The sequence below is a fragment of the Physeter macrocephalus genome, chromosome 18 (assembly GCF_002837175.3).
Source record: "Physeter macrocephalus isolate SW-GA chromosome 18, ASM283717v5, whole genome shotgun sequence".
Classification (NCBI taxonomy): Eukaryota; Metazoa; Chordata; class Mammalia; order Artiodactyla; family Physeteridae; genus Physeter; species Physeter macrocephalus.
The window spans coordinates 106,857,978-106,871,446 of record NC_041231.1 but is presented as its reverse complement, the minus strand read 5'-3'; the positions used below and the strand labels follow the sequence as shown (position 1 = coordinate 106,871,446).

Below are 13,469 nucleotides of genomic sequence, written 5' to 3'. Positions count from 1 at the left end.
GTGGTGATGGTGATGATGATGGTGGTGGTGATGGTGGTGGTGGTGGTAGTGGTGGTGATGGTGGTGATGATGGTGGTGGTGGTGGTGGTGGTGGTGGTGATGGTGGTGATGATGGTGATGGTGGTGGCGATGGTGGGGGCGATGATGGGGGTGGTGGTGGTGGAAACAATCTCCCATGTGAATTCCTTTAACAAAGGCAAGTTACAAGAATCTGAATAGCTTTTCCCTACAGATGGAGACATGCACATATTAGGAGGTGAGAGAAGTTGAGAATGGGGAGATGAGGCTAAGAATCCAGATTTTCAAATTCCTGAATATGTACCTAGTGACAGGATCAACCTCCCGAGCTGGTGTACAGTACCCACCAGGGCCCCCTGATCCAAGTCCACTCACTGAGGGGAGGGTTTGGGAAGGGTTTACATTTCAGATGATGCAAAACACACCCTACCTTCAGGTCTAAGTGGAGGACGTACATCTGATGCATGTGTCTTATCCCCTCACATATCTGCCTGATGAACAGGATGGTATCAAGCTCGGTCAGATTGTAGTTGTCATCAATGATGCGGTCGAAGAGCTCCCCTCCGTCCACACTGCAGGGAAAGAGGGGGGGCGTCCTGAGTCACGACCTCTTGATGAGCACGTGTTTCTCGTGTCTGAGCCTCTCTGACTCTTCCAACAGGTGTGTGGGCAGCTATGTCTCTACCTTCTCCGTTAGGTGCCTCTTACGTTGAAGGCCCTTATTTGAGCCACCATCACTTTCACAGATGGAAAGTCTCAAAGCCCTCTCCTCCAGTGGCTACAGCTCTGGGATGGGTCCATCTCTGCCGTTTCCTAACGCATATGGAGGATGAAGAGATGCTAAGAAGGCAGGGAGAGGGATTCCAAATACCATGGGAAGGTCAGACTAACTTCAGTGGTAAAATGCTCCTATGTGGCTGATGCTGGATATTTTATAATCCAAAATCCCCACTGCACAGTGACAGACCAAGCCCAAAATGGGGGCTAGGGGTGGGGAAATGATGTGAATCACAAACACCGATTCAGTGTCAGAATGACTCACTTTCTAACCAAACACTTACTACATTTCTATAAAAGTAATTTGAAACAGAAGCTTCTTAGCCCTACTTATAAGAGTTTGACATGAACTTTGTACTAGCAATTAGGTCAAAGGTGAGATGCAGTTCAAGAATCACTTTCCTCCAGGTTACCCAGAACAAGAGTTAAGCCGGGGTTTTGACAGTACAGCCTGGAAATAAAGCTAAACCTCTGTTGTCCTCCTGCTACTTATCAACAAAATTTCACATGGAGACGTCAATTCCTGAGTAATTTCCTTCCCGAAGTGGATGCGATTCTGAAACATGCAAGTCAGAATCAGGGCGCCCCAGCATGGTCCAGCAGCTCCGAGGCAGGACAGAGCCGCAGCCGCGTATAAAGGGGCCCTGGCTATATGTGTAGCTTTGGGGCAGCGGCGGGGGGACATACTACTCCATGACCAGGACGATGTCGTTCTTAGACTCGAAGGCGTCGTAGAGCTGAACGAGGTTCACGTGGTCCAGCTGGTTCATGATGTTGATCTCATTCTTCACTTCATCCTGGGAAGGGGGAAGGGCTGGTTTAGCGCCGTGAGGACAGTGGCCAGGTGGGGTCCACACCGCACAGCCCTTACCTTGTCCTTCATGCCTCTGGTCTTGATGATCTTGGCCGCCAGCTTCAGACCTGTGGCTTTCTCCTCACACTTGTGAACCTGGCCGAAGCGCCCCCTGCCAGAGAAGAGGATGAGGCCCAGCATGAGGGTCTGTCCCCACCAGGGCCCTGCTCCAGTCACTGCCCAGTGGACAATACAGCTGCCCGGCGCCGCTCTTTTTGACTTTGAATGAGCAAGCCTGTTATGCACGTGCTGTAGCCAATATCTCCTAGAACAGGGACTTCCCTGGTCACACAGTGGTTAAGAACCCACTTTCCAATGCAGCAGAGACAGGTTCGAGCTCTGGTCCGGGAGGATCCCACATGCCGTGGAGCAATAAGCCCATGCGCCATGACTACTGAGCCTACGCCCTACAGCCCGCGAGCCACAACTACTGAAGCCTGCGCTCTAGAGCCCATGCGCCGTGACTACTGAGCCTGCGCTCTACAGCCCGCGAGCCACAACTACTGAAGCCTGCGCTCTAGAGCCCATGTGCCATGACTACTGAGCCTGCGCTCTAGAGCCCACGAGCCACAACTACTGAGGCCCCAGAAGCTGCACTCTCACGACGCCCCTTGGGTGGTTCATATGTACCCTAAAATTTGAGAACTTCTGTCATAGAAAAAATAGAATCTTTCTGAATACATATGAATGTAACAAGCTAGGCTTCGTAAGCATATGAGTGATACAGGCTGTAGGTCAGGCATATCAGATTATTTTTGGAAACTGCATATAAATAAGTAAGAAGTAATAACAAAATTGCATATAGACACATTTAATCAAAATACATATTACATAATCACCTGTGAGATTTTTTGACAGTTTAGCTTGGATATAAATTTAAATATACTTCTTTTTTTAAATAAATTTTTTATTTTTATTTTATTTATTTTTGGATCTGTTGGGTCTTCGTTGCTGCGTGCGGGCTTTCTCCAGTTGTGGCGAGCAGGCTTCTCACTGCAGTGGTTTCTCTCGTTGCAGAGCACGGGTTCTAGGCATGCGGGCTTCAGTAGTTGTGGCTCATGGGCTCTAGAGCACAGGCTCAGTAGCTGTGGCTCATGGGCTTAGTTGTTCCACGGCATGTGAGGTCTTCCCGGACCAGGGCTCGAACCCGTGTCCCCTGCATCGGCAGGCGGATTCTTAACCACTGCGCCACCAGGGAAGTCCTAAATATACTTCTTAAGACAGCTTCTTTCAAATATCCTCGCATACCGGAAGGCACGCTCAAGAACAATCTTCAAATTTCACTTGCTTGCTGTGATGCCTGATTTAGTGAAATAACTGGAACCCACGTGCCTGCCTGTGTCGCGCTGGCCGCACGCAGGAGCGGAAGGAGAGCTCCCCAACATCGTGGCCAGAAGCCCACAGCAGAGGGGAGGGCTGCTGCAACAGCGAAGGGGTGGGAGTGGAGGCGAGGGCACCGCATCCACCCGACTCAGCCACGCTCCCTGAACAGAAGCAGGTGGGTCCCTAAGCACAGCCGAGCGTGACTTCTATCCCGCCCACCGGCCCAGGCGTGGTCTCTTTCCTGGAGCTCATGAACCTACAGCCCCGGGCGCTTCCGATGTGGCTGTTCATTACGAAAAGGCTTGTTTCTTAATTAGCAACGGCCCCAGAACGGCCTGGCCCAGCAGTGGTGCCTGGTCGCTGTTTTGCTTTAGGGCCTCCCCGTCTGTCTCTCTGGCCTGGTTTATTCTGCAAAGGCTTGAGTGATGAGGTGACCTCACAGGGTCCCTGCTGGTCCACCAGGCTGATAACGTCATGCTAACTGAACGGGGTGAGCGGGGACTCTAATCCCCCTACAGGCCACAGGGGAGATGAACCCCAGGAAAATTCAGGGGCCTGACACCGCATGCAGGGTCCAGGGATCCTTGCCATGGTGCAATAGCTCTGCCCGAAGTGCAGGATAATTTGCTGCATCTTGACTCTCCTACTACTGAGAAGGAGGTCCACCTGCTGATGACCTCTTTGCGTTTTGAGGCAAACATACACATCTGACTGTGTTCCTCTAACTTACTTACTGAGCCCAGAACAGGGGGTGATGGGCAGCTGGTCCTGCCTGCAGAATGACAAAGAAGAGCCAACGCTGCCCAAAGGGGCAGGAAGGAAACTCTAAGAGTCACTGACAAACCTTGATCAGAAGCACACGTAAACCCTGGTGGTTGTTTCAAAGCCGCTTCTACAAATAACTTCTCTCTTTTAGAGAAACAGTCGCTGGCTTGCCACCCAAGTATCCCTTTCCCCCTCAGCCCATCCTCACAGGCTTGAGGGGCCTTCGCCACAATGGATCAGCCGGCTGGCCGAGGAGCAAGAAGTTCAGGTGCATCCACGTGACAAAGGGCAAAAGGTAAATGGGATAGGAAGAGGGGGGAGGGACTTTGCAAAAGCAACCTCACCCCCAAGGACCATAGGCAGGAACGCGCTCTGTAGTAGCCACGCGTGTAAATTTCTATATATCTGTATAAATGTTCTGCTTTCCTCTTCCTGTTTTACATAGATATGCTGATGGAGGTCAATTGAATAATTTAAGCCTTAAGTTCCAAGATCTCGCAGGGGGATTATTGTGACTGAGGTAGAAGATGAAGGAACTTCCCCCAGTGACTGACCCACCCCCGATAGACTTGACTCTTCCTTCTTCAGGGAGATGTGGATGTCCTGCCAATAAGTCTTTCTGGGAGGCAAGTAACCGACTGAAATACAGTAATAATAGTAATTCATACGGTAACAGCATAAACGGAAACCAACAATGACAAACACGTGCCATGAGAAATACAGTGTTTGCTCATTTCTACATTCTGTTCCTCGGTTTTCAAGCTTCTAAACCTTCTGAGGACTCACTCCGGACACGACAGCACAGGAAGTGAAGCAGATGTTAAATGTGGAGGGTAGTCACCACATCAACCTCTCCGGCATCAGTGACGATTTTCAGAAATGGTTAACATCTCTTAAAATGTTTGCTTATGATGTTTCCGGTTCTCTGGTTGAGAATGGCAAACACTTATGAAATTCTCAAGATCCGTCTCTTTGTTCACAGCAGCACTATTTACAATAGCCAAGACATGGAAGCAACATAAATGTCCATCGACAGATGGATGAGGAAGATGTGGTACATATATACAATGGAATACTACTCAGCCATAAAAAAGAATGAAATAATGTCATTTGCGGCAACATGGGTGGACCTAGAGATTGTCGTACTAAGTGCAGTAAGTCAGACAAAGACAAATTATCATATGATATCATTTATATGTGGAATCTAAAAAAATGATACAAACGAACTTATTTACAAAACAGAAACAGACCCACAGACATAGAAAACAAACTTATGGTTACCAAAGGGGAAAGGTGGGGTGGGGGGCAGGATAAATTAGGAGTTTGGGATTAACATGTACACACTACTATATATAAAATAGATAAACAACAAGGACCCACTGTAGAGCACAGGGAACTCTACTCAATACTCTGTAAAAACCTATAATGGAAAAGAATCTGAAAAAGAATAGATATATGTATATGTATAACTGAATGACTATGCTGTACGCCTGAAACTAACACAACATTATAAATTAACTATACTCCAATATAAAATAAAAATTTAAAAACATGAAAAAGCAGTACAAAAACTAAAATAATAAAAACACTTATAAGAATTAAAACAACAGAAAAAGACCTGTCCCTTTTTTTTTTTTTTTTGCGCGAACCCGCGTCCCCTGCATCGGCAGGCGGACGCGCAACCACCGCGCCACCAGGGAAGCCCCTCTTCTTTTCTTTCTTCTTTTGTCGAGAGTATTGAAGCTGAGCGCACTACTCACCCTCCTAAGATTTCGGTTCTGCTCACGGTGTAGAAGCTGTTGACCGCGGCCTGCCTGGCTGTCACGATGCGGTGATCAAACGGCGCAGGCGGTGCCCGGGCCTCGTCTGGAGATGAGAGAAGGGCCGTGTGAGAAGCGGCCCGAGGGCCAAGCCTGGGCCTGAGTGCAAATGTGCTCATTTAATAATAAAACACAATGGACCACCCGTTTTATTTCTAATGATCCAGGGAATGTAAGTTTTCGTTTCATGTTAGGATTTATGGCTCATGAAGGTGACGCACAACACCTTTGAGAAAGGGTGTCAGGGCCTCTGCACCGTGGCACCTATCTCCCTCAGGGCAGCTTTCAGAAACGTCAAACAACTGAAAATCTGCAAGCCCCGTACAATCCAAACAGGTAATGCTTTCAAACTGGAAACATTTGAACACAAACCCCAGAAACTGTTTGACCCATTTTTTTAAAAGCACCACTGATAAAGTCCATTATTTTCTTTAAGGCAGAGAGAAAAAGATGAAAAATTTCTTCATGTCATTGAAAGTTTTGATATTACTATATATGACTTTCCAAAATATTTTAGCCAGTATTCAAGACACATTTAAGGCACAAAGATGCATTTTTCCTGGCTGAAATAAAACACCCAGTAAAACTGGCGAAGTATATATTGTACAGCTCTCAAATTTCTCCCGCTTTCTACCTTCCAGCCTAAGCATCTAACCTCCAGTCCACCTCAGTTCTAAAATACAGTTACTCAGTAATCTTCTTCCAGTATCCTTTTTACTTTTCCATGGTTACTGCTGTTAAAATTTGCTTGCTGTGAACCTATTCATTTCCCCATTTATTCATTACTTAAACATCCACTGTGTGCAGCTTCTTACATGCATACAAAGGGTACAAAGGGAAGTGAGTAGATAATAACTTTGCTTTCAAAAATTTACATTTATTCAAAATGTAATTCTTGAGCACTTATCTTGAGCTAGGTACTTTGCCAAGTGTTCACATTTTTTAAGATTCAGATAATATAAATCTCTGGGCAATTGATTCGATGGCGACGTTCTCCCTTCACACCATAAATATGCTGAAAAGTGAAGAAGGTATGAAAGAATTCTCTTGGTGGCATTCGTCTCTTCAGACCAAAAAAAAACCCCAAAGTGATTGAGTTATGAACACAAATGTCATCAATGTGGCATGATGTCTCCTCCAGGCTGTTAGGCTAAGTGAAATATAGTCGGAAATGTTTGCTGGAAAGGTTAAGGAGCTTTAAAGGGCTGGAACAAAAGCCGTTTCCTACCCAAGGGGGTCACCAGATCTTGCTGCCTGGGGGTCTTTGCTCCAGGGGACCCCAGGACTTTGTCTTGTTGGTCCCCCCGGCGCCTCCGGCTTCCTGTGTCCTCCATGTGCATCTGTCACCTGCACCTGCCGCATCTATTCTGCTCTTCTTGTTCTCCTCCTGGACCCAGCTCACCTCTGCCCCTCTCCGCTTACTGCCGCCCGAGGGCTCTGTTGGATGAGAGTTCTGCAAAACAGGTCCTGTCGCTGACTTTCCTGTGGTTCGTGATGTGAAAATGGCTTTTATGGCTTTTATGCTGCCATGGAAAATAAAATCCAGCCACAGCTCTCAAAGTTTCTGGGAGAAAACTTTCAGGTGGCCAAATTTCTGAGCACTAAAGCTTCCTCAGGATGATGCTTTGCTGAAGGGATGTAAGCTTCGTGACAGGGAGTTGGCGATGTCAGTGATTGGGGTGAGATGAAGCAGGATGACCAGCATCCCGGAGACCCTCCCTAAGAACCTCAGAGTGACCCCCAGCTAGTCCACTGACCCTTTACAAAGGCAGTCATTTTATGACTCCCTAACTAATTTGATCTTCATTTTTCACTTCCTTTCCTTAAAGAAGATAGAAGTGACCACGTTAAAGCAAAATAAAAGGAGCAATGGTCCCTGAATAGTAACAGCAGTGAGAGTCAGCCTTTACTGGTGAAAGAATTGACCTAATTTAAGTTTCCCAACAGCTCCAGACCTTACTAAAAACATCTCTGAAGTGATGGACTTTCTTAGTAAACATTAGTGTTTACATTTAATTCTTGGAAAATTAGACTTCTCTACAATTAGTTTCCAAAATACATTAGTTAAGAATGAAATAAGGGGAATTCCCTGGCGCTCTAGTGGTCAGGACTCCATGCTCTCACTGCTGAGGAACTGGGTCAACCCCTGGTCAGGGAACTAAAATTCCACAAGCTGTGCGGGCCAAAAAAAAAGAAAGAAGAATTATGTCTTAAATCCCTAAAAAATACCACGGATGCTTGAATTGGGATGCTCTTTGTTCCAAACAGATTCTGTGGCTCATCATAACGTAGATTAATTCATTTTAGTTGGCTATATAATTGCCTGAATTTATATGTGAAACTTCACGATTGAGGAAGAATCATTCAATAACCTACTGTGTGCTCAATACAATATTTGGGAAGGAGCCAATTTATACATCTGATCAACCTGATCATTGTTCAGTTATCGATCATAGGAAGGATGTGCTCTATACTGCTAAAAGTAAGAAACTTTTACTTGATATTTAAAAAATACTGGATGTGATTACTACTAATCATTATATCCGTCTGTCATTTGGTAGAAGACTTAGAGAACAATAAAATGCCTGAAAATGTCACAGGCAAGAAGAAAAAATAACGGCACGAAAACATGGCCAAGAAAAATCCACACATCTGGGAAAGTGGCTTCTAAACCACTGCTTTAAAGAGTCACTTCAGTTATCCTTCGATATGGACTTAAATTGCAACGGCACATAGATCTGCAGAAAACGTCAGCTGTGGAAGCAAATGCTTTAAACCCTAACTTTCATAGGATTGGCCACTGTTAGTTCTATAAACACACTGCTCTTTATTTGAACTCTTGTCCAGCACTGTTTCATCTGGAATTTCAGATTCTCTTTTTTCCTTAGCTCCTCGGTCACCAGGCTTTTCCTTAGAACGAAGCCCATTTTTCTCTTCTTTGAACACTGGCCATTCATTTTTATCTGCAGAGTCTTGCTTATCATCCCCAGAGCTATTATTTTCTTGTCAGCTCAGTCTCTCTGGGCATGAAATGTCTCTCCCAGCTTCACTTTCTCTTGGATCTGTGGAATTTCTTAGAGCAAAATCTTCTATTTCATCCTGTGGTCTTTCTGTATGAAATGCGGCGAAACTTCTCTGAACTAGAGGCAGGGGTCTTCTAAGCCTGTTTCGTGTTGAGCTTTATTAAACGTTTCTTTCTCAGATTGTTCTTCCAGGAAGATCTCTCTAAAAGCCACCATAGGACACAGTGTTTTAATGGAGGACGCATGTGATCGGTGTAATTTTGGCTTCACAGAATGGCATCTCTATACAGGCTTCTCTTTATTGGCAGATAAAAGCTTTGGGGAAGCAAAGTAGGAGAAACCGTGACCAGTGGACTGACAGCTGGGCCCCCAAGGAATTTCTAGTTTGTAACTAGTAGGACCCAAAGCCAATCAAACAAAGGTATTCAAACAGCACTTCACCCAACACAGGGCATCACGAACATGTAACTTCCTCTGAACAAGAACAACCTCGCGACTTGTATAACAGAGCTTGACCCACAAATATCTAGTCTTATAAAAAGGTTACCTGTGGGAGGTGCTGTCCTTTTGCCTTTGGCTGGTGCTGTTTCCTTCAGGCCAGGGTGTGAGCACACCTGCTCCTTAGCCTGTGGGCACACGATTGAGTAATGAGTAATGTGAGTTACACATCACATCAGGCTCTCTCGACCTCAGCACTTCTGACACTTGGGGCTGGAGAATTCTTTGTTATGGGGAATGTCACGAGGATTATAGGACGTTTAGCAACATCTCTGGCCTCTGCCCACCCGAAGCCCACAGTACTCTCCCCCACCCAGGTGTAATAGCCAAAAAAAAGCCTCCAGAATTTGCTAAATGTCTCCGGTGGGCAAACTCACCCCATATTGAGAACCATTATATTACACAATTCAAACAGAGAAAAAAATACCAAAATAAATAGTAATTTAGAGGGCAGAACAGTCTGAATTAATGAAGCCCTGTACAGACTAGAGTATTTGAAAGCAAATGACCTCACTATTTTAAAAGAAATTTTGTAAAACTCTGGCATTGTTTGTAGAAGAAGGCCTATCTTCATGGATAGACAAAGGATATTGTAACGTGTTTGTCACCCTTGACCTCTGTTTGTATTGTCTTGATATAGTTCACATACAAATCAAATAAAAATGAGAGGCTATATGTGAGTGGGTTTTGTAAACCAGAAAGTAGGAGAGTAAAGTAAGCTTTTATAAAAGGGGCTTCTACATTGCTTGGAACAGATGGCCCCTTTCTAAGGAGATAAACATTCTTCTCACAGTCCTGGTTTCTCTGAATTAGCTAAGCAAACCCTTTTTAAATACCACATAAAAGGTAAACATTAGCCCAACCCACCCAAATTATCATAAGTTCTGAAGTTATACGTTATAAGTTAATGAAATTGTATGGATGTCCAAAGAATCAGTCTTTTTTTCTTTGGAAAGAGAGTCAAATTTGCCTGAGGGTGACTTGCAAGCATGAAACACCATCTAAGTGCAGGTCATAGATATCAAGACAAATTATAAATGTGCTTTTAAACAATCCAAAGGGCAGTCCCATATGTTCAGAGCATTTCCATTTTTCAGATAAGGACCTTCAAACACAGAGGCATGTTTAGTAAATCTGCAGAAAACCAAAATTAGAGATTAGAGCCCAGGAGTTTGGAACTTTCTCTTTTAAGTGAAAGGGCAGGAAAATGTCCTTTAGTTTCCCTCCTCTATACTTGCATATACTTGTATAGCTTGCAACATTTTCTTAAACATTTTTTCTCATCAATTTCCCACTAGATTATAGGCCTCAAGTGGGCAAAAAGACTGATTCATTTTTTGAATCCGTGGCACTTAGCCCAGGGATATAATGATGGTGGAGGTGATGATGGTGACGGTGATGGTGATGGAGGTGATGATGGTGATGGTGATGATGGTGACAGTGATGGAGATGGAAGTGATGATGGTGATGGTGGTGATGGTGACGGTGATGATGGTGACGGTGATGGTGATGGGGGCGATGATGGTGATGATGGTGATGGTGATGGTGATGGAGGTGATGATGCTGATGGTGATGATGGTGACAGTGATGGTGATGGGGGCAATGATGGTGATGATGGTGTTGGTGATGGACGTGATGATGGTGATGGTGATGATGGTGACGGTGATGGTGATGGAGGTGATGATGGTGATGGTGATGATGGTGACGGTGATGGTGATGGGGGTGATGATGGTGATAGTGGTGATGGTGATGATGGTGACGGTGATGGTGATGGAGGTGATGATGGTGATGGTGATGATGGTGATGGTGATGATGGTGATGACAATGATGATGGCTAATATATACTAAGTACTGATTACATACCAGGCACATTTCTAAGCACATTACATTATTAATTGCTTGTTCCTCATAGCAACCCTTTGGGATAGATACTATTAGCCCCATTTTATTATAAAGTTGGGTAATTTCACAGGGTTATATAATTCAGAAATGGTACAACCAGGATCCTAACTCTGAACTACAGCTGTACTGTCACTCTGAAAAAAGAAATAGAAGCTTATAGCCAAGGTATATCTTTAATATTGATTGGATATCTACCATACAGCCAGCACCACAGGAGACAAGAAAAAAGATTAAAAGAGAATGGCATAAAATAGAAACAAATTAGTAAATAAATAAATATTTATTGGTCAAAAGATTAGAATAAACATGGAAGAGAGGAGAGGAAGAGAATTTCACTCCAATTTTGAAAATGAGTCAGATAAGATAATTTAATAAATTTTTAAAGATATTTTATAGCTTTGTCTTTCAATGCTTCTCTTTTGCAGTGAAAACCCCTGGCGGACAGGCATTTCTCTCCTGGGTTTATTCTGGGTGGCGTGAATGTGATGGTAAAAGCACAGGTAATGTGCTTTTAGTGTGCTTTTAGTAACAAAAACTGGTGTGTCAGTTAATTTCAGTCTATCAAACTACATAAAATTGAGGGCTTCCATGGTGGTGCAGTGGTTGAGAATATGCCTGCTAATGCAGGGGACACGGGTTCGAGCCCTGGTCTGGGAGGATCCCACATGCCGCAGAGCAACTAGGCCCATGAGCCACAACCACTGAGCCTGAGCGTCTGGAGCCTGTGCTCCGCAACAAGAGAGGCCGCGATAGTGAGAGGCCTGCGCACCACAATGAAGGGTGGCCCCCACTCGCCGCAACTGGAGAAAGCCCTCGCACAGAAACGAAGACCCAACGCAGCAAAAATAAACAAATAAATAAATAAACTCCTACCTCCAACGTCTTACAAAAAAAAATGTAAAATTGAGAATTTGGCCGTAAGCCTCCAGGCGTTTGCCTCCAGGGACATCTCAGTGTCAGTGGTGGGTGCCCACAGGATGTGCTGACGCTCTCTGGGTGCGGTGTTCTGATTTGACCAACAGGAGAACTATCAATTCTGAGGAAGGTAAGAAGCAAGTTTCCAAACCAGACCATTTTTTCTAGAGCCCGTGCTCCGCAACAAGAGACGCCACCGCAATGAGAAGCCCGCGCACCACAACGAACAGTGGCCCCCACTCGCCGCAACTGGAGAAAGCCCTCGCACAGAAACGAAGACCCAACGCAGCAAAAATAAACAAATAAATAAATAAACTCCTACCTCCAACGTCTTACAAAAAAAAATGTAAAATTGAGAATTTGGCCGTAAGCCTCCAGGCGTTTGCCTCCAGGGACATCTCAGTGTCAGTGGTGGGTGCCCACAGGATGTGCTGACGCTCTCTGGGTGCGGTGTTCTGATTTGACCAACAGGAGAACTATCAATTCTGAGGAAGGTAAGAAGCAAGTTTCCAAACCAGACCATTTTTTCCTTTAATTATATATCAGATATGATTCACCATTTAGATAACGTAAGAAGGTCTTTATTCATTGCCACAGGCTATTATATTTTCATTTCCCTAGGTCATACTGACATCTAGAGGAACTCTGAACTGAAGAGTTCCCGAAAAACAGAAGACGTATTTCTCCTCTTCTGTTTCTGGGCAGCGACTTCAGTATGAAGATCGTTCTTAGTGTTTCCAAGTTATATGTAGAAGTTGCTAAAATAGGAAGTACAGGTGTGTAAGCACATCTTGTTTGTTTTCCAAAAACAAACATATTCTGTACTGATTAAAGAGGACTGGTCAGTGCTGGAAGCATGAAGCTCCTGGAAGGATTATGATCACGGTCTGCTAAGGGATAAAAAATCAGGTCAGACACCGTATCCTTTGCTGAATTCACGCTGACAGACCAGACGAGCACGAGGGCCCCATTTCACTCACAGTCACTCATTCATTTGTTCACTTAATCATTACTCATATATTTGCACATGGATTCCTTTTGTAACCATTTCCCCATTCCTTTTATAATATCAGTGGATTTAGAATGACTCGGGGAAGGAAGGGGATTTGGCCCAAATACCCAAGTATTCAAAACACAGTTCTGCTCTCTCTACTCGGTCCCGTTTCCTGGGCTGGTGTCCTGAGTGGGCCTGTGTTCCCAAGCTTGTCCAGCTAGTCTTTGAGGGGCATGGAGGAAATGTTAGAACTAATTTCTATTCTTTCTCCATTCTTTTCAAATGTATATTTTACTTATGTTTTAAAACATGTATTAGTAATATTGAGCACATATAATTTATGTCTGTAATGTACGAAATGTCTATAAAAATATGTATACATGTATTGCTTCTCCATTTATATCATTTATAAATAGAGTAAAATATTGCCATATGCTTTAAAATATTTTGCCGATAGCAGTGAACAATCAGAGTACTTCGGAGACCATTCCTCTAGATAACACTATTTCTCACATTCTGCTTTAGAGAAGAATCATTATAATTAGCAGGTTCAAGGGCAAGTACCTAATAAGAGCTATCAG

At 44.4% G+C, this 13,469-nt stretch overlaps 1 protein-coding gene across 4 annotated transcripts in view; it reads right to left on the bottom strand.

Annotated features, from left to right (window-relative positions):
• The window catches only part of MYLK4 (myosin light chain kinase family member 4), a 93,922-nt gene that overhangs the window by 5,241 nt on the left and 75,212 nt on the right, over window positions 1-13,469 (bottom strand). For all 4 annotated transcript variants that reach the window (XM_028478622.2, XM_028478623.2, XM_028478618.2 and 1 more), the window contains 5 exons: window positions 9,127-9,205; window positions 5,497-5,602; window positions 1,667-1,760; window positions 1,483-1,592; window positions 449-590 (listed from right to left, as the gene is read on the bottom strand). In XM_028478622.2, the coding sequence (XP_028334423.1) occupies window positions 449-590; window positions 1,483-1,592; window positions 1,667-1,760; window positions 5,497-5,602; window positions 9,127-9,205 (531 nt within the window). The remainder of the gene's footprint in view (window positions 1-448; window positions 591-1,482; window positions 1,593-1,666; window positions 1,761-5,496; window positions 5,603-9,126; window positions 9,206-13,469) is intronic.